Genomic DNA, 20,712 nt, shown 5'->3' with positions numbered 1-20,712 from the left:
TGGACTTAAGAGTCAGTGTGCAGCTAATAAAATATTAACAAGAGGCAGCAGACATCTCAGGCATGCAGTGCATCACAAACACTCTTCAAAGATTGCAGGTACCAGGTGATAGTACAGATCCATGCCTGCAAATACCTGAGGGGCAGCAGGAAGGTAACAAGCCAAGAGCAGAGTTCAGCAGCCTGAACTGATGTCAGACAACAAAGTCTAAAAGATGATGAAGATCTTAAACCGACCATTCTTAAGCATGGAGGCCTAAGCTGTTTATCTCCTCTAGCTGGATACTATAACTATCAAATGTGGCACTTTTATAACACACTGAATAAAATGCATATAAAACATTTACACTCAGCTGCCACTTTGTGAGTGTATAAAATAGTAGGCTTACACAAAGTACAGCCATTGAATCTTCACATAATAATCAGTTTATGTTGAAGGTTTCAGAAATGTGTACATTTACAAATGTTTTAATATGTGGTTTAATGAACGTCAGCTAGAAAGTTGTTGATGCTAACGTTAGTTGTTGTAACTAGTTAAAGGCTTAATCTGTGATTTTTCACACTTAAATATAATATAAATCAAGTATATCCTCTGAAAATAACTCTGTGAGTCATGACTGTCTACAATGGGTGTAACACCCGAGTCCCACTGTCTGTGATGTTTTCCGAGTCCTATCTTCAGTTTGTTTACATCGCCCGGACGGCCGGCTGACTCCTCCCCTCGCGTATAAAAGTTGTTTAATTGAGGGACTAGAGAAAAGAAGAATAACATACTGTACTCACTGCTTAACTGCGTTTCTAGATCACGCTCATTTCAGGGTAAATTTACATGCAGTGTGAAGATACGAGCACAATAAAGATCGCTAGCATTAGCATGCTAACACAACAATGCACCGCAAGTTGTTTTGGTTTCATGCTGGTGCTCAAGGGCGACATCTGCTTTATCCGCATATAAAGCCTTTAATGATTAATCAAATATTTGTTTTATAGTTTAAATCTTGAATGCGGTCCCTCCAGATTTGATCACTTTCATAGTCGTTGATCTTATGAAAGCAGTAAAATGATGGTAGGTCTATTTGTTACCTTTTACATTTTAACACACTAGTACAATATCATAAAATGATTTTACCTTTCCACCTGTATCACTCTGACCATGATGTCACTATTCAATATTAAGTCAGTATGCCAATGTTTGAATCCAACTAAAAACACAGTAAAGACTAAAGAGCCTGCCACAGGCGGACTCAGGATGTTTGGGGGCCGGGGCGAGAATATAAAAGGGCACGCTATAGGACACTTCATCATGTTTTGCCCACTAAGAGGGCACCCCCCGGAGGACACTTCATCATGTTTTATCGACCACATGGGGAGCCCGGACACATCATGAGGGCACTTTCGCTGCAGTTTTCCCCAAAGGCCCCCCACTGAGTCCACCAGTTCCTCGCCATCGTCTCTCTAATGAAAAGTGAGCCGAGTCTTCAAGATGATCAACCATGCAGTGTGGATTTAAAAAAAAATCACATCTCATCTGGCTTTTCTTTCCCGCTCACTCAGAAGTTGGGAAAGCTTACCTTTTGGTTGAACTGTTTTTGTTTTGTGGTGAGTAACGAGACAGCTGTGGGATACGAAGACTTTAAGTTCAACAAAGAGAAAACTGTGCGCTGTGAGGTCGAGAAAAGTGACTTTTATAAGAGCCTACATAACCACTGGTTGTGGCTAGCAGCCTGAAAGTACATTAGCTGCTGCTAGCTTGACTAGGAGCCCAGTTACGACAAAGAATGCTCTGAAATGTTTCACGTCAACACCAGCCTGAGTTTTCAAGTGTTACTTTTCACACTGTTTTCATTGATTAATGAATTTAATAACTAGAGAAAAGTATTTTCTAATAAAAATGAAGACTGCAAGATATGAGAAAAACATGCCATGTGGACTAACAGTGTTAAACATTGCAATGATATAAACTGTGATTAATAAACCAATATTAAAGAGTGCATATAAGCTACCGCTCACATTCTGTTTATCTGCTGCTCTTTGAACATGTTACTCCCGAAACAAAAAATAAATACACTTCACTTTTTTTCACCACAACATTGTCGTCATTAATCAGAGGATATAAAGCTGCTTGCTAGCTTTAGCTGTAGCTGACCGCATCAAAATAGTGCTAATGTATGTTCATTATGCTCACCCCTCCATCAAACAGGTAACATGTACACACGCTAAGAGAGAAAGCTTTGCTCGTGTTAATGAAACTAAACTCTACTACCTCATTTGTTGCGATAAATAGCGAAGAGAGTTTATTGCTATAAAATCTCTTTTGCAGCCCGAATGAAAAACTTACAATAATGAATGAAATGCTAACCTCTGTCAACAGACTTGTTCTGAACTCGCATACTTAATAATATCTGGTTGATATTTCCACCTATTCAATAAAAAAAAAGATACAAACTGAACTAAAACCACAATATGCCCGTTTTTGCACGTCTCATAACATCCATCCACTACAGACTATCTGCAAATTGTCAGTATGAATAGAAGCTACAGTGAGCATAACGTCTTTTAAATTACTAGAAATAATAACTCAGGAGTCAAATGTTAACATGAGCTGATGCCTATACTGTGTGCAGGCTGGTTGAGGATTAGGCACCAGGGTGAGTGTAAACAGTACAGTATAAATAACACACCTCTAAAACGGTATCAAAATCATTATTGTACTGCCTTAAGGCTTTTTGTGTGTGTTGTTTTTTTATAGCTTAGAGGATTGTTCATCTGGTTCAGTGTCTGACTGTGACAACACTTTAGCCTGCAGGAAGTCAGTAACAAGTGGAGCTACAGCTTCAGGATTATTCAGATGGACGTGATGATCGCCTGGTATCTTCACCACGGTGTGCTGAAAGACAGAAACAGACAGATCATTAGGCAAGTGCGAAAGATTATAAGAGGCTTTTAAAACCTCCAAAAACATTCGGCGCCACTAGGGAACAGCACAAGGAGAGAAGAGTTTTGGATCTAACCCTTACGTGGACTCCAGGAGAGGAAATACCCACAGGGGAGATCTGAGAACTATAACCAGAGGAACACTAAGTGAATTAAGTGAATCCGACCTCGGCCCTTTGCTGCACGTCATCCCCCCACTCTCTCCTCCTAACATTTCCTGTCTCTCATCAGCTGTCCTATCTAATAAAAGGCAGAAGGCCACAAAAAAAAGTCAGACATCCAATTGATTTTCTCTCACCCTCTGACTTGGAAAGAGGCCATAATTGGCGTCTTACAGTTTGACAACATTCTGTTTTCTATTCCTCATCAGCCGCATTTGACCACGATCCAGTATGTAGGTCAGCGCTGAAGTTCTCCGCTTTACAAATTTCTGCTGCCCCTGAGACACTGAGCTGATACTACGCTGCCTACTTTACATATATGCAGCTTTCTGTCTTTCCACTAGGCACGATTACACACAGCGGCTTAACGGCTAAAAATAAGCACGGCGATGCAGACTGTAAAAGTACACTTACATTTCTGTCCCTATAGGCCTGTAGAAGTGCTGACATGGCTGTCTTCTGATCTTTTGCTTTAAGGTATAATTTGTCAAAGCCCGCCTCTGCTCTGAAAAGACAAGAAGACGACGATGTGGTAAGTTACAAAAACGTACAGTTTACTGCAGCAGCAGCATCGAGTTCAGCACATGCAAGGAGATATGAGATATTATCAGAAGGTCTTACAGAATAACTAGAACAGAGGCTTGTATCTTTGAGTGCAACTCCACACTCTGCTCCAGACTGATGCGTGCTATGTTTTTCTGACAACAAAAGATATATGGTACAGAAACATTATGGGCTTCATACATTTATACATGCATCAATTATCTTAAAATACGGAAAGTTAAAGGGTGCAGCCGAGCAGAAGCCTACCAGATTAATACGAAAGTCACGAGAGAACATCACCCCTGTAAGAGAGAAGTATAGTTTTGTTATAGGAGAAACGTTGTTCTTTTTGTTTTTGCTGTGAGGAGGGCTCATAACAAACATGTACCTCCTTCCACTTGAACTAGACCTCGCTCTAAGAGGACGTGCACAGACTGTTCAGACAGATTCGGGTTTGCAGCCAACAACCTAAAAGCAGCAACACAAAAAGGCTTTTATTTTACAGCAATATGACACATATGTTGGATTTGATATTTAGACATCTTTAAAAAAAAAAAAAAAAAAAACCCTAAATAGAACGGTGTAACACCTCTCTGCTGCCTTCTCATAAGTGTAAACCCTTCTCTTGTCCTCCCCTGTCTTTTTCTCATACTGAAGCATCTCGTCCATCCCCTTCCTCATCACTTCAGGAATTTCTTTCTGCAAAGAAACAGACATAAATAAATGATGAGGGAAAGGATTTCAAAGCAACTGACACAAGAGATTTATGCACAGCGCATCTCGATGTGAGATGTTGTTGAACATGAACTCAAAAGATAAAAACTGTGTCAGGGCTGTAAGAATTTTATTCATCATGATGCATCAAAGTTTGACAAAAGATGAAGAGAGACTCGACACAGTCATTTAAAATCTGACGACCACTTTTCGACTCTTGTTATGTTCTACTTTGTCAGTGTATTGTCACCGTGTGATGGCCTGTCTGTGTACTTGTAGAGTATTTCTTACCCAGGTTATCTTAAGAGGGAGTCACTATATCTGTTCAAATGAAAGTTGGATAAAATACTAACAAAGAAAACAAAATGGTGAAGGAGTTGAACAGCTCTAAAGTAAAAATCAGGGACTGTGAACTCAAACTAAACTAAAGCAGTTGTTCTCTACAAAGAGAGCTGCTACAACCATCAATGTTCAAAGCTTTCCCTTTTCCTTCTACTGCTCTGCATGTTCATTAGTAGAACCAGGGTTTCTGCAGGATACGCTACATTCAATCAAAGACTTTTGAAAGCCTTGAGTACTCCACAGAGCGCCGTTAGATGAATGTTTACAGTTCTACAATTCATTTAGCCGATGCTTTTATCCAGAGCGAAGAACATCAGAGCTGACGTTCAACACAAGCTGAGATCTAGAGAGGAGGAAACGACGTCAGAGCAAACCAACAGTGTGTGTTTACTGTCACACTGTCGAGGTATGAGTGAACTGCAATCGTTTATCATCATTTTACTTCTACCTCTAAAGGGTTTATAAAGATAATTCCAAATGACAAGCCTTTAATGTGACCTGAACATGTGGAATAAATGCATGAAAAAAAAATCATCAAAAATGTTTCAATGTTTCGCTCAATGTAACGTGCAGCCCTGTTGTCTCCCTCCTCGCTCTACCTGCTGCACAAAAGAGTGAATTTTATACTCAGGGAGGAGGAGGAGGTTAAGAGGAGCAGGTAGAGGGGCACACACACTCTCTGTGCAGCATGTGGTGAAGAGTGTTTGTTTCTCCTTCTCACTTTTTAGTGAGTAGTAGTAGTTATTTCCCTTTTTCCACGCATGTTTAGATGGCTGGGTTTGGTTTCTTTGAGTTTGGGCCGGAGATCACCAGGTGTGCCTGTTTCCGATCTTTTGTTTTCCTATGGTTAGTTTTATTTCTTCTCAAACTTTTTAGACTGCGTACCACCTCCGAAAATATCTGGCTCTCCAAGTACCACCATTATGGCGGACGTTAAAATACACTGTAGGCCTATTTCTACACACTTTTCATGCAGGAGGCAATTAATTCATGAAAAGAATATTATTTATTATTGACTGCTGGCAGCCACACTATAGGACTACTAAGGGCTAGCGCTAGAACTGGTAGTTAACTCCACACAACTCTGACATTTGCCCAAATCAAAAGAAGTGCAGAACAATAAAAATGACAACTTTATACCAACAACCTGTTTTAGAAAATTTAGTCTCCAGTGTTTCCCACACAAAGACGATACCTGGGCCCAAGTATATTTCCGACCGGTTCTTATTTAATTTCATAAAATTTCTGCGTGAGAGAGAGAGCGAGAGCAGGGGGGAGAGAGAGCGTGCGAGAGAGTTCAGGCTCCGTGCAACCAGAGCCTCTGTATTATAAGTCTCTGCGTTCAACATAGTAAAACTCCCTTTAAAAAAAAAAAAAATCCCTCTCGACTCCTGCAGAGAGTTAAGACAGCAAAAGAGAGCAGAATGACATCAGCTTCAGAGCGAGAGAGCGAGAGAGAGAGGGTGAGCGACTGTCCGTACACTCTAAATGTATCAAAGTATATCAATGTATCCTGGCTCCGTTTCAAAAATTTAAATGTACAGCTGCTTGCAGCCGATTCTGTTCTGAACTCCAATAAATAACAGAATATATGTTAAAGTAGACCTACAGCTGTTTGCTGTTGATTCAGTACTGAACTCCAATAAATAACAGAATATATGTTAAAGTAGACCTACAGCTGTTTGCTGTTGATTCAGTACTAAACTCCTATAAATAACGGAATATCGAGTGGAACTTTTCAAAACGCGAGGCGTACTCCTGTTGTTGTTTATGTCTGTGTGCGTGAGCATAAATTGAGCAGATTAAAGTTGTTTGTTGCAAAAACTAGATTAATTTAGAGGGGAAAACACATTTGATATAAATACAACCCAATAGATACAAGACAGATAAGATAAGAGTACGACAACAACAAAAAAATTGCTGAACGTTTTTTTTTCTTCTAATATTGTGGAGATTCTTTGCGTACCACCATAGTTTGAGAATCACTGTCTTAGGTAGTTTCAGGGGAAGGTGTTGAGAGTGACGGCCCATTGCGTAGATGACTCAGCACCTTTCCATCTTTTGTTCTTTTTTTGGTCCGGGTCTCCAGTCCCTTTAGGCGTCTTTGGTTTATTCTTAACATTTTGAGTATTTTGGGGGGAAAATCCTTAATAAAGCTCTTAAGTTAAAATCTTAACATCCCATGTGGCGTCCCTCTTTTGGTATGTTTTTGGTCTCCATGTTTTTTAGTTTGGTAAGTTTTGGTTAAGGACGCTAAACTTGCTCATCATAAGAAGATGAGCTGTCTGACTTTATGCATATCTCAATGTACAAACCACTGCAAAGACGATCGTCACTTTTAGCTTGTAGATGCCAAAGGTCTCTTGACGGGGATTTAAAGCACCACAGTTTTGTAAATTAAATTATTCCATTCTTCTCAGGCAAACTTTACGGGATGTTTTCTCGTATGCAGATAGTTCAATACGATGTGAAATAAAAGCAAACCATTTCTTGTGACGGTTTTGAAGCAAAGCTTGAGAAGTAAACGATAACCTCTAAATTAAAACAACAGTAAGACTGAGTTCTTATCCTGCGGGAGAGCTGCTACAGTTACCACGCAGCCTAATGAACAGCCCCCGATGTGACTGGGGTCTGAAACCGTTTAATTACCTGATCTGACGGGAGGAATCCATAGGAGTCCAGCAGCACGATAGAATCCACCATCTCAGGATACAGTGCACTGAACTGTGGAGAACAATGTGAAGTAAATAACACAGTTAGAGTTAAACAGTCTCCACAGAGTCGGTTCACTGTGTGAAGAAAGAGTAACAAGGTGAAACAGCCTGTCATGACTCAAATCACTTACCATTCCAGCAATATTACCACCTGAAATTAAATAAAGGAAAGAAATGTCCGTCTAAATATCTCTTAATAGAAAAGCAAACTCATTAAAAGAAACAACATTTGAACTGCTGTCGGTGTGCTGTGAAGCTGCACTCACCCATGCTGTGGCCGATGATGGAGAACTTGCTCCACTGCAGAGCTGTGGGAGTTCATTTCACAGATCATTAACCAGCGACAGTGTCACATCAAGGAATAAAAACGACAAAGACAACATCACTGCTGTGGTTTTAACTGCAGTACAGATGCACCAGAGCCTGGGCTGTAAAAAAAAAAAAAACACACCATCGACGACTCTGCGTACGTCCATCACGTAGGAGGGAAAGGCGTAGAAAACTCCGGGAGGACGATGTGACGACTGACCGTGGCCTGCCAGGTCCACGGCCACATATCTGTACTCTGAGAGGAGGGACACAGAGAGGGACGGAGTTTTACCAGGTTACCTTATTATCCATCAGTTGTGTTAGCGCTACACGTGTAGGCTACTGAAGCGACACTACATTAAAAGTGGTTTTCATTGCCATAAGAGGAAACGTTAAATTTTAAAATAAAATTAAAATTGTAATTAAAAAAAAAAATGAGGATGGGCCATGTTTTTGCTAACCTCCATGAGACGTCTTCATGTGACTGGACACCACAAAGTTTTCCCTTGTTCCCCCCTTCATGGGCGGCATTGGTAACCGGCATAAAGGGTCAAACCAGAGGGCCTGTTTTCTTAATTTTGTGTGGAATATATTCAATAAATGGCTTGAGTGAATGTCTGACAGGCAGCAGGGAGAGTCTAAACCCTGAAGCCGTCATGTACCTTAACTACCAGAGAATTTCTCATGGTGAGACATCAGTGTTTAACACTTATTAAAGAACTACTGGGACGACTGATCTGCAAAACGTAAAGCCAGGACACCTGAGTTCACTGGCTTTTAAAATAGGAGTGAGAGACATAAATGACCGCCCATTGTCAGAAAGTCATTTTCAAAAAGTGTGAAATTTTACCGTCGTTTTTTACATTTTGACAGGCAGCAGGAGTAGCTGACCACATTGAAACAAACTATTTCTCTAAAGGTGTTTTGTTTGGCGAGTAATGAGCCTCGAGGGAAAACTTTAGGCCCTTGTTATAAGCGTGAAAAAAAATCTAACTGAGGTGCCGAGAGCAGTGAAAAGCTTTTAATGAGTTCATCCATTCAACCAAAAATATCACCTTTAGGCAGGAAGGGAATGAGGGTGTTGAATGTACCACAGTTGTCAGCCCAGCCGTGCAGGCACAGCACAGGACGACCATGATCAGGACCCCAGACTCGACCTCTGATCTCCCCCCACGGGACCGGCACAGAGAGCTCTGAAACTGAACATGTAACACACGCTGGGTAATGAATAATCAAGAAACACTCTTTGAGTCTGAAGAAGATCCTTTAATTTTTCTTGAAGTCCGGGGACGAGCCTGAGTCTTGTTTTATAGTTTTAACAGAAGATCGTACCCTATGTTTCTACACTAGAAGATTTCTAATGTTGTGAAAAATACTTTCTGGGAAAAAAAGTTGTTTACTTCTTTGTGATTTTTTTCTCTCTGTGCTGAAACAGTCGTCTTTCGCACATTCATCTTTAACAATCCCAAAACTGAGCTAATGTTTTAAAAAAGTAACTAAATTCTTAAAGTAGAAATCTTCCTAACATTGTTTGACAGCAGATCGAAAGTATTTTTTTTTTATTTCATCTTTAAAAACAAAAAGCTACTTCACCGTGATATTGGGGGAAATTGTGATGTAAAAAAGTGACTCGCTGTAAATCCAGTCAGATTTAACTAAGTCATTTTTGCTCCTAATATCCGTTTTCCCGCTCAGTTTTTGCGTCTATAAATTTATAAAATAATGAAAGTGTCCTATCTTCCATAGAAACGTGTTTTACATTAATACAAAACAAAAAAAACAACAAAATAAGCATTCAATAAATTTACTTGCTTTTTAAGAAATTGAAGAATGCTCATAATAAGGGATCAATAAAAATGTTTTGAAAATGTTTCTTACAAAATGGAAATATCTTTGTCTTCACTTTGTGTGGGCTGTATCTGTGTTCGATATCGATTAAGAAAAGGACTGGACCGTTTTCAAGTCTAAAATTATTTTTTTTTAAAACAGCTTAATCACTACGAGCACAGTTTGATATCAGTTCTTCTCCAGCTCAGGTTTTTGTCCCTACATTTATAAAATACTGAAGAAAAAAAATCTATCTTTCATAGAAATGTGTTTTACATTAATATGAGATAAAAAAAAAACAGGCCACAAAATGTGTCAGGAATAAAAAATAAAAAAAACACGTATGAAAAATATTTAGTGAAGACACCGACATCAACATTAAATTCAGTATACCTGATTAATTAATATTTAAAAGCACGATGCTTTGATAATAATAATAATAATAATAATAATAATAATAATAATAATAATAATAATAATAGGGTTAGGGTTCAATAAAAATAAATCAATAAATCAATAAAAAACGTAATGTTTTTTAAATGATTAATTATCTATAATTCTGTCTTCTCTCTGTGTGAGATAAATCAAAGTACTGGACCGTTTTCATCAAGTTGCATCTAATTATTAATTTATTCTTTCAGGGAGCTGTCATGTTAAACACAAACAGCTGTCATGTTAAACACAAAAGTTTCAGACAAATGGAGAGATATAAAAGTTTACTAACCTGCCTGAGTGACAGCCCGGGTTTGCAGATATCTCACGCCTTTCATAGCTTGCATCATCTCGAAGAACACCTGTGGCGTTATTAAAATATCAAAAGGTTACAAAATATTTAGGTAAGAAACAAGAATCTCGTAATGTCTTTGCACATGAATCTTTTTCCAGTCCTTCTAACATAAACAGCGCACTTCCGGGTGTCGAATAATCACGTGACACCGACTCAGACTGTTATTGGATAAGAGAACACAGTTTTAACCTCTAAGCGTGAAGAAGAGGCGGGGCTTACCTTTCACACGATTACTATTAGCCAACAGAATGGGACCTAAAACTCGACCTAAGGTATCCAACAAAGTAGGTATCCAGAGTGTTAAAGCGTCAGGATTTGAAAAATAAACCCAATTTAGAATAACACGGAACTTTAAAAATATTCTATTGTACTTAAGATAGTACGACGGAGGATTAGGGCCACGTTAAAAACATTTTTTAAAATTAAATTTACGAGATTAAAGTCGTAAATTTACGAGAATAAAGTCGTAAATTTACGAGAATAAAGTCGTACATTTACGAGATTAAAGTCGTACATTTACGAGATTAAAGTCGTAAATTTACGAGAATAAAGTCGTACATTTACGAGATTAAGGTCGTAAATTTACGAGAATAAAGTCGTACATTTACGAGATTAAAGTCGTAAATTTACGAGATTAAAGTCGTACATTTACGAGATTAAAGTCGTAAATTTACGAGAATAAAGTCGTACATTTACAAGATTAAAGTCGTAAATTTACGAGAATAAAGTTGTACATTTAGGAGATTAAACTCGTAAATTTACGAGATTAATCTCGTAAATTTAGGACTTTAATCTCAAAATTTAATTTTTTTATTTTTTTTAACATGGCCCTAATCCTCCGTCGTAAAATAGCCTACGGATGAGCAAAAGTTCAAGTTTAACAGAAGTAGTAAAGAAGTAAAGTTTGCACCATTGTCTTTAGGCTGCTGTCATATCACTGTAAATCTTTGAGTCCACAGAGGGTTTTAATTATTTATAATTTTACATACTTTATTAATACATGAGAGAAATTCTGGTGTACACTGTTATTGAGAGACTCGCTTCTCACACACTTAAAACCCGAAATGCACACAAACAGGACCTGTGGACATGCATTAGTGGAGAGATGTCAGAGTGGGGCTGCTACACAGGGAGTGCTCCAGAGTTGTTGGGGGGGGGGGGTCGGTGCCTTGCTCAAGGGCACCTCGGCAGTACTCAGGAAGTGACCTGGCATCTCTCTAGGAGCCAGAACAACTTCCATATTTTGGTCTGCACAGCTGGAACACACCTGTTCCCAACCCAATTTGCTGCAGGCTGAGCTGCTGTCGCCCCAAAATGAAATCCTGGGATGATTTTTTTTTTTTTTTTTACATATAATCAGAACAATGATAAGAGTAGTGTAACCCATCACAGAATAAAGTTTCCGTCAGACAAACTGATGATCAGTAATAAAAAAAAAAAAAATGAAACTAATCTGCAGTTTTTCCAACAAATGTTTGAAATCTAATATTTGTTATTCAGACAATCATATCAGGGCATATAAAAGGTACAGTGAGATGAAACAGGAAATCAAACACACTGGTGTCACATAACCACATCAAACACATTTTTCCAGATTACAACGAGAGGTGTTGTTGACATTTGAAGAGACCTGTGGCGAGATGGATGGGAGGGCTGGCATTATTTTAATCACAGGACAGAGGAGTATAAAAGATCAACTTTGGGAGGTGAGAAGAACTTGGTGTTTATACGCAGGACATTAAACTACTTTGCAGGTAGGTGCTAAGTCTTTTTTTATAAAGGTTAATTAATAATAACTGATTAAATGTGTTCAATTAGGGTAAAGTCTCTTAAAGAGAATACAAGAGACAGAAAAGGCACTTCAGGACTCATAAAAAAATAATAATAACACATATATCACTCTGCTTTGGTCCTTCAGCATTAATTTAGGATGCACAGAAAAGTCAAGGTTAAATGTTTTATTTTTTATTACAATTGTTAGTGTCAAGTTATAAGTTTGTTCAAGAGAAAAAAAGATTGATATTTATTACCAATGGGCAGCCTTTAAAGCATCGAATCCAGCTGATATTCCTTTACATGAATTCGGCTGCATTTCACTGAGGTCATGTTACAGACGCAGAGGGCAGCTGAGGTCATATATCTGATTCACAGTCTGTAACAGAATCTGTTTTTATTCCTAAAATCATTTTTTTTGGTGTTATTTTTTTTTGATGATCTATTCCTTCCCCTCCTCAGATCATGGCTGACTTTGACACGGTTCTGAAGTTCTGGGGTCCAGTGGAGGCCGACTACGCTGCCTACGGGGGCCTGGTTCTGAGCCGGTCAGTCACTCAGGAAAGATAAGATTACGTTCTCTGTTAGTCAGGTCATCAACTGGGCCGGGGCCATGATTCCTGAAGTTACAAACTGATGACTGATCTTTAATTCTAACTCAAATGTTAAACGATGTCTCTCTTTGTGGCCTCCGTTTGTTTATTTTTCAGATATTTTGTGTTGCCTAAGTTTAAAACATCAAGTAGGGCATGACCTCTGTGTAATCAGCGGTAGCAAAAGTCCGGGGCCCGGCTGTTTAAAATATTTTATCTCGAAAAAAATGATCCACATTTTAGTAATTTAGTGCACTTTTCCCTGTAATACAATCTGAAATCACCCTTCTGCTTTGATCAAGATGATCCTGAATTTTTGCATTGACGTTATCCCAATCCTACTCAAAAGTTTCAAACACAACAAACTATAGATTGTATCTTGATAAAAAAAAAAAAAAACAGTATTGGGTTTACCTGGTTTTATCTGATCAAAAAGCCCTTTTTGGGTGCTTTTGAACACCTGATTTCATCCTATGTGCTGGTTTAAATTATGTTGGATTACTTTTCACCAACTGTGCCTTGGTGTTGTGTTTTCTCCAGTTTATCGTCCTTTTTTTTTTTTTTTTTTACACAGTTTATTCACAGAGCACCCAGACACCCTGAAGCTGTTCCCCAAGTTTGCTGACATCGCCCGGAGTGACCTGGCCGGTAACGCGGCCGTTTCTGTCCATGGTGCCACTGTACTGAAAAAACTCGGGGAGCTGCTGAGGGCCAAAGGCGACCACGCTGCAATCCTCAAGCCCATGGCCAACAGCCACGCCAACAAGCACAAGATCCCCATTAATAACTTCAAGGTGAGGGAGATGACCACAAAAATATTTTAACGTATCTGCGATGTCACCAATTGGTTTGGGAAATACCGTTTAAAAGCGTGGAGTTTTGCGATCACCCGTTTTTTTTGGAGCCAAATGTGACCAAATTTGGATTGAAGATTGGATACCTCAAAGGTTTTGTGACAATATACGCTGAGCTTGCAACTAGCAACGAGCCGGTCAGTCAAAGCTGCCGTAGCCTTGATTATGTTTAAAATTCAGCCTGAAAGTAATTAAAATGTGAGATTTTAAGATAAACTCCCGTTCAGTTGACATGAATGAGTAAACATGACAAAGTATCTTGTACCTGGCTGTAAACATGTTTTGCTTTTGGCATTTTAATATGGTCTTCTTTGGGGATCGACTCACTTTTGAAGCCAACCCTAGTGGCCATTAGATGAACTGCAGTCTTTATTACTTACTCACAGGCTCAAATTATAAACCCTGAAAGTTGCTGCTTGATCTTTATGTTAAAAAGTTGCTTCTGTCGCATCACATTTCCTGTGTCCTCCTGACTGCTTTTTAACAAGTTTAATCACCCTTGGCCTTTTGTTTTCTCACCAGCTGATCGCAGAGGTCATTGGTAAAGTCATGGGGGAGAAGGCTGGACTCGACGCTGGCGGGCAGGAGGCCCTGAGGAACGTGATGGCAGTCGTCATAGCTGACATGGAGGCCAACTACAAAGAACTTGGCTTCACCGGCTAGACATTCTAGTTGCAAAGCTTTTTTTTTTTTTCCATCTGCAAAAGCTGTGTTCAAAATCAAATGGTTTGATTGAAATAAGAAATCACTTAAGACTAAAAACATAAACTTTAGAAAAGGGAGATTGACCCTGTTAAAGATTATTTAATGTTTCATGACTCACTGTAAACACTTATCATATATTGCCAATAAATCACCAGTAACTGCACTCAGCTCATTGTTTTATTTTCAGATCTGAGTTTTGTTCCTTTTCTGATTGTAGAATGTTTCATAAATTCAACATACTTGGTCCCTATAATGAGAAGAACGAGTGCTCAGTGAGGAAACTCAAACACTATTATTAGTTCATTATGGCAAAAATCCAGCGTTCGAGTTAACCAGGCGCTTCTATGACATCATCACAAACTCAAACAGCAATAAACATCAGTATATTGACTCTCTTGGCTCTATAATAAATCACAATCACAATCACATCACAATTATTCTACCGATCATTCAAATAACCTACCACTTTGTTTATACGAGCTAGCCAGCCTCGCTCCTAGTACATAAACTACATTCACTACCACATGGACCCTATTGGCCCCCCACAACCCAGCTATGTAGAGCAATGGGCAGCAAGAGCCAGGACATGCTCCATCACGTCCACTGAATTGTTCTTCTGCTTACACAAGTAAAAACGGAATAAAAATAGCACTAGACTGGTAGACAAAACACTTGAAGGGTCTATTACTTATGCAAACTAATGTGAACCCTATGCTGAGGGAAATAGAGTTGCACATGTTTTTTTTGTAAGACTGGTAACTCATTACAATACAAAACATGTTGAGGCAACAAGATCTCTTTTCATGAACACAAACACCCAGTTTGATCTCATCACCCTCAGCAATGTCCTCACGTGCAGGGTTATCTTTAAAGTGTTAACACCTGATGTAATGTGGATGTGATGGAGCAGAGCCTTTTGGCAGAGTCACAGCAGCCGTATTGGGGAGCTTATCACTCATTCAACCTTCTGTAAATTTCCTCCCCTCCTTTTATTTCTCCATTACTAGTCATCCTCCTTTTCTGATTTGCTACATTGTTTAAATGTCATCTTAATTAAATCCCACGTCCTGTTGTCACACAGCACACTTAAAGTCGCTGATGAGCACAGACTGAAAAGTTGATTTCTCATCTTTTACTTGAACAGAGTCGTGGTGATGATGTAACTCTCAGTATTAAGCAGGAGACCAGGAACTGGAGTTGTCATTGACTAAAGGAGCTGCAATGCAGATATCCCTGTGCTCTGACCTACTCTCTGACTCACTGTGGCCTGAGGTGGTATAAATGTAGTGCAAATGCAGAAGTCACAACACAAAAATTTGTAAAAGCTCACGAGGCCAGGCTTTTAAAACACTGGCCAACTTACCCAATGACCTTCTGCAGCATTTAACCAAATCATGTTTCCATAAATGCAAAGACATATTTATATTTGTTGACTGACCAATAGCTTATTTTTATTTTGATATACTTTTATAATAGAGCCAAGAGAGTCAATATACTGATGTTTATTGCTGTTTGAGTTTGTGGTGATGTCATAGAAGCGCCTGGTTAACTCGAACGCTGGATTTTTGCCATAATGAACTAATAATAGTGTTTGAGTGTGTGTGGGTATTTGCATGCTTGCAGACGTGACACCAAGCATGTTTTCTCCAGGCACACTCTACAGTTGTCAGACTCACGCAGCGGGAGGCAGTGGCGTGACATCTGCTCCGTCCAGAGGAAAGTTTAATCCGTTAAAAGAGCCCTCAAAAATCCCCTTTGTGATCATTAGTTTTTCATTGTTGTATTCCACACACAAAAAGGTCATTTAGCTCTGAGACCTGAATCTCAAAAGGTCACTGCACTGGTTACATTTCTCTGCTGCGGGTTGAACTGTCAAAAAATAAATCTGGTGGTCATTCAATACAGAGCTTTATAGTAGAGAAGGAAAGACGATCCGATGGCACTATTCTATTCAGTTTTTTACCAGAAAGACATGACAGTGAAATAGCATGTATGCTAACAGCACTCTGAAACTATGTCAGCTGATGTATTTGTCGAACTTGCACTGGGTTTTTCTGCTGTCACGTGTCAGGAAATTTGATAGTTGAAAAGATTGCTTTGCCTTTTAACTATCCGGACATAAAGCTGTCCTTTAACCTGCTCGTCATGACTCTTTGTTCAGTCTTCAGGAGATATTATTCCCCTGACACACTTCAGGTGCCGGTTCTGCTCTTAATGAAAACACAACGTCATCGCAGGGAGAAAACAGAAACAGCCAAAAAGCCTAAACACAAAACACGGAAACAACAGAGAGAATACCCGATGTGTTATCAGGCTGGAGCGCCAGGTTACTAATAATAAATATATACATGAAAAAGTCTGAATTAATCAAAGGATGGCTGGTCGATGTCTGGGGGCACAGTGCAGCGAGTCAGGTTGGACAGATAGAGAGCGGTCGCCATGGGAACGTGACCCGCCGTCACCTTCAGTATGGTCAGCAGCCTCTCTGTAGCATTGGTCACACCTGCAGGTGTCTAGAAGAGAAAGAAGGTGACACAAGACATGTCCTTAAAGACGGACTCAAGAGTTTTATGTTGACAACAATAACATCTAGAAAAACACAATATGCACTCTGAAATCACGTCTTTGGTTTGAAACATCATAGACAAGTCTTTGAGAAAAGTCGACACAGACCTGATCCTCTGCAAACAGCAAGGGGCAGTGAAGCGACGCTGCCAGTTTTCTGACAGAGTCCAGTCGCTCTGTGGGGACTGAAGCATTACGAGCTGCAGGAGACAAATGGAGAAGAGGGCAGCCGGTCAGACGGAGACGCCCAGAAACACTGAGATAAATGTCGCTCGCATTTTACAACAATAAAGCGAGGAGTCAGAATAATCCATCTTAGAACAGTCAGGTCTGCTTTATCGTATCCTGCGTGTAACTTAAACAGCAGCTGAAGAGAGAAAGCAAATCTAAAAGAAGAAGGAACAATCAGTGTCATACCGTTAGTGACCATGAAGCAGACTTTTCCGAGGAAAAACCCAGGGTCCAAATGTTTCAGAGAAGCTTCTGTTGACTGGAAACTATGACCCCAGAAAAGAGAACAAATGCATGTCACAGAAAGAACTACGATATCCTAACATGTCTAAAAATATTCATTTCTTCTTGCAGTCATCATTACTGGTTTTACTGCACATCTGTATGAGCATGTGACAAATACAAATCTTGATGAATTATACAAAATACAGACCAAACCACACAAGAGATACTGATGAAATCAGGCCTTCCTGTTCTAACACTAATGTTAAATGCTGTGAGTGGATTTAAGACGTTTTTCTAGCAAAATAAAAACAGAAAAAAATGGTTTCTTGTCTGATTTATTAAGAAGCACTAGGTTGCCCTAATTACTGAAATAGTGCTACGAGTTTAAGTTTCTACTACTCCTGTTACTAAATAAAGCTACCCTGGGTTTTACAATTACCGTACACGTGTGGCAGTGCAGACTTTTTAAAGGACAACAACCAGCTAGAAAGAATCCACTTTCATTCAAGTCAACTAAAACTACAAATATAAATTTGTTCAGTGTGTCTGATGGTAAGGAAATTAAACCAGATGATTTACCTGAGCTCTGACATCATGTTGACGATAAACACCACCAGGTCTATCCTCGGACGGCTCTCCTCATTCTCCTTGGGCAGCGGCAGACTCTTAGCTAGTCTCCTGGTTGGTGCATTAAAAACATTTGTATTCAGGCGGATTATGGTGACTGATATGTGACGGTCATGCTTTTAGTTTTGTTTTATTGAATGGATAAGACAGATGGACAAAATGCCCATTGTTTACCACTCCAATGTGTCCAGGGCATCAGACAACTCAGGGGGGTTGTTTGAGGCAAACATGATGAGCCAATACATTTATTTTGTAGCCTTATTATTGAGAGCCAGGTCAGATATAGAAACTTTTACAAACCAAGAGAAGCTGCATTAGTGAAGCGCTACACAAAACACATTCATCACTAGTTCCAATAACAAAACAAAAATAGGAGGTGTTTCCTGCTGTATCTTACAACAGACTGATTTTTCCAGCGGTTTAACAGGAAGGAGCAGTACTCACACATTTACAGTGACAGCAGTCTCCTCCACCAGAGCGTCCGCTAAACTCAGCTGAAACTGCTCCTCAAACTCCACCAGCTGGAGAAAAGAAGACGCTCCATGTCAGCACAAAACCAGATATCACTTTGCAAAATAACACACCGGCGTGACATCAAAAGAATTTCAAAACACGACTCTTGCCTCCAAATAAAGTTTGATTTTTATGTACTCGACTTTATGAGGGGACGTGAGTAGCCCTACTCTAATACTGTGTTTATGTTTGTGCTTCACTGAAGTGGTTATAATGTGTTCAATCTACTTCTGCTCAACTTTAAATAAATTAAACATTTGTTCATACTACACAGGTTAAAATCCACCAACATTAAGTAAAGTGAATATTGTAAATTGTTTGCACTGTTTTCTTCTAAAGGTGATTTACAACCCCTGTCATTCATCTGTTTAACACACCTTTAATACCTACTGATGACTTTCATAGACATACGTACAAATACCAAACACAACACCTTAGGGTGCATTTTTATCAAACGTGTCAAGAGTTAATATTTAATTCAGCTTGATTACTTTTTAGAGCTTAACATTCGTATTACACATAACAAAAAGATAATCACATTTAGCTGAAATGCTGTATCCTTCTTTTCTTTGCAGATGATAATATAATAATTTATAAGTTAACTATACGTCTCTGTTCTTTGTCATCTTTCCACTTATTTAAAAATGTTTTGTTTTCTCGTCTTCAAACTGATTGCGTATGTTTTCCGTATCGTTAACACTGTTTATGTTTATTATTTCTCTGTGTGCAGACTGAGCCTCTCTCCTCTATGGCAAGGATGGGGCAACTTTGGTCACAGCAAGGGGCCACATTAATTTAATTCTCACTGCCAGAGGGCCGAATTGTAGGATACAAAAACGATTACAGTCAATTATGTCTCCAATTTAACTCGACATATACCAGTGATCAAATATTATTATGGAAATGTTTCTGGTTTTCATGATTTCATGGCAGATATAGTCATGTTTTCGTCATGTTCCCAATTAATTGATCTGAGGGCCACATTGAGGGTTGATGGGGGCCGCATGTGGCCCCCGGGCCGCCAGTTGCCCACCCCTGCTCTAAGGTGTCTAGTCGAAAGTTGTAGTTGCAATTGTTGTATTTGATCTTTGTGTTGTCCCCTGTTTTTATGTTTTTTGTTGTAGGCTTATGTATTATTTTTTTTGCTTGTTTTGTCTGTAGTGTTATGTTTTGTCTTTGTAAATCTTCTGTTTGGGACTCTGTTTGAGGTGATACACCTCAAGGGGGCTCATCCTAGTATAATACATTTAAATAATAAAAATTGTATTCTGACATCTGAACACCATTTCAGGCACTATGCTGTACACATTGTAAGGAGCCACTACATTATGTTTTTGTTTTGAAATGTGGACCTGCTTTAACAAGGGGGGCTAAACACGTTTTAATAGGTTTAGATTATCTGTAAAATAAGAATGCACTAACACTATTATAGATTATGACTAAGCTATCCTGCTTTAAAACACTTTAATGCATTGTAAGTTAATGGTAAGAGCAGCTGCAGACTACACTGTGATGTTTTCAGTCAGCTGTCATGTGTATCCACGTCGCTGCAAATAATTAAATAAAATACAAACAACTCACCAAGATGTTCGCTGAGTTCAACGCAGGCAGTTTACTGAACGGCTTCAGCGATGACATCCTGAAGAAAACACTTTAAACAGCCTCAGTTTCGTTAGTGAACAGAGAGAAAACCGGAGAGGAGCCGCTTGTTATTTTGTACATTTCAACTCGCGCTTCTTTTCTAAACGTGCGTTTGACGTCATCACGTTTTTACGTAAGGAGGAGGCCGCTTTCGACTCTTCCGCTGTGACGTTTCACCTTCTATTCGTTATCAGTTGTTTTTCGCCACCTACCGGGTGCCAGGAGTTTTACAACTTACTACTTACGATTTATTTATTTATTTAAGGTACATAATGTGTTTGAAGAAAAATGCTGTATTCGTAATTCACTACGTCTTGTTTTGCACCTGGTTTTCCTCTTTAAAGGGAAACAATCAGCAAAAAATAAGTCACTGCTGCAGAAGCAGGAGACGATTCAGTGTCTGCAGCATTATGTGCACTGTGCAATGATTCAACATCAGATGGAAATGTACCCCAATGAATTTCAGCAAGAATAACCTGCAAGTAAAACACTAGTTTTCACAACACTTAAAAAAAACTGCAATTGTAATGAAATAATAACACATATTTTTAAAGGTTTAACACATCTGCATATTTATGGTGTACCTTGTGTTATATTAAAACTGTCATTGTTACGTTTATGGATATCTATCCAGTCACTTTGGAACTCAAAGAGG

General features: G+C 39.1%; 3 protein-coding genes across 4 annotated transcripts; 1 reads left to right on the top strand and 2 right to left on the bottom strand.

Moving 5' to 3' along the window:
• Positions 1-1,668: 1,668 nt before the first annotated feature.
• Positions 1,669-10,456, bottom strand: LOC132991927 (serine hydrolase-like protein). 2 transcript variants are annotated; one of them, XM_061060928.1, is made up of 12 exons: positions 10,268-10,456; positions 8,772-8,915; positions 7,859-7,972; positions 7,674-7,715; positions 7,539-7,558; positions 7,343-7,417; positions 4,227-4,336; positions 4,026-4,105; positions 3,905-3,939; positions 3,716-3,792; positions 3,509-3,599; positions 1,669-2,886 (listed from the first exon to the last, which is right to left on the bottom strand). In XM_061060928.1, the coding sequence occupies exons 1-12, from the start codon at positions 10,323-10,325 to the stop codon at positions 2,743-2,745; spliced, it is 990 nt and encodes a 329-aa protein (XP_060916911.1). In that variant the 5' UTR covers positions 10,326-10,456; the 3' UTR covers positions 1,669-2,742. The 2 variants fall into 2 exon arrangements, with proteins under 2 accessions (XP_060916911.1, XP_060916918.1); XM_061060935.1 differs by lacking the exons at positions 3,716-3,792; positions 3,905-3,939; positions 4,026-4,105.
• A 1,513-nt stretch (positions 10,457-11,969) lies between these two features.
• On the top strand, positions 11,970-14,422 carry mb (myoglobin). The gene is made up of 4 exons (XM_061060915.1): positions 11,970-12,084; positions 12,566-12,651; positions 13,271-13,490; positions 14,073-14,422. Exons 2-4 carry the CDS (start codon positions 12,569-12,571, stop codon positions 14,211-14,213), a joined length of 444 nt encoding a protein of 147 aa, XP_060916898.1. The 5' UTR covers positions 11,970-12,084; positions 12,566-12,568; the 3' UTR covers positions 14,214-14,422.
• pane1 (proliferation associated nuclear element) lies at positions 14,415-20,172 on the bottom strand. Its single transcript, XM_061060889.1, has 7 exons — positions 19,998-20,172; positions 18,348-18,424; positions 17,856-17,954; positions 17,238-17,317; positions 16,929-17,020; positions 14,677-16,768; positions 14,415-14,536 (listed from the first exon to the last, which is right to left on the bottom strand). The coding sequence occupies exons 1-6, from the start codon at positions 20,052-20,054 to the stop codon at positions 16,619-16,621; spliced, it is 555 nt and encodes a 184-aa protein (XP_060916872.1). The 5' UTR covers positions 20,055-20,172; the 3' UTR covers positions 14,415-14,536; positions 14,677-16,618.
• Between the last annotated feature and the right edge of the window lie 540 nt (positions 20,173-20,712).

Source organism: Labrus mixtus, chromosome 2, assembly GCF_963584025.1.
Source record: "Labrus mixtus chromosome 2, fLabMix1.1, whole genome shotgun sequence".
NCBI lineage: Eukaryota > Metazoa > Chordata > Actinopteri > Labriformes > Labridae > Labrus > Labrus mixtus.
The sequence above is the reverse complement of the archived record's forward strand: the minus strand, read 5'-3'. Positions and strand labels throughout refer to the sequence as shown.

Bases quoted from the DNA above. Each gene is read 5' to 3' on its own strand.
- LOC132991927 (XM_061060928.1), bottom strand. From the start codon at position 10,325: ATGATGCAAGCTATGAAAGGCGTGAGATATCTGCAAACCCGGGCTGTC. The intron at 8,916-10,267 runs GTTAGTAAACTT...TTACATGTTCAG, and splicing joins CCGGGCTGTCACTCAGGCAG to TTTCAGAGCTCTCTGTGCCG. The intron at 7,418-7,538 runs GTAAGTGATTTG...TGTTCTCCACAG, and splicing joins GTGGTAATATTGCTGGAATG to TTCAGTGCACTGTATCCTGA.
- pane1 (XM_061060889.1), bottom strand. From the start codon at position 20,054: ATGTCATCGCTGAAGCCGTTCAGTAAACTGCCTGCGTTGAACTCAGCG. The intron at 17,318-17,855 runs GTAAATCATCTG...CTGGGGTCATAG, and splicing joins AACATGATGTCAGAGCTCAG to TTTCCAGTCAACAGAAGCTT. The intron at 16,769-16,928 runs GTCTGTGTCGAC...TTTCTCTTCTAG, and splicing joins TGCTGTTTGCAGAGGATCAG to ACACCTGCAGGTGTGACCAA.
- mb (XM_061060915.1), top strand. From the start codon at position 12,569: ATGGCTGACTTTGACACGGTTCTGAAGTTCTGGGGTCCAGTGGAGGCC. The intron at 12,652-13,270 runs GTCAGTCACTCA...TTTTTTACACAG, and splicing joins GGGGGCCTGGTTCTGAGCCG to TTTATTCACAGAGCACCCAG. The intron at 13,491-14,072 runs GTGAGGGAGATG...TTTTCTCACCAG, and splicing joins TCCCCATTAATAACTTCAAG to CTGATCGCAGAGGTCATTGG.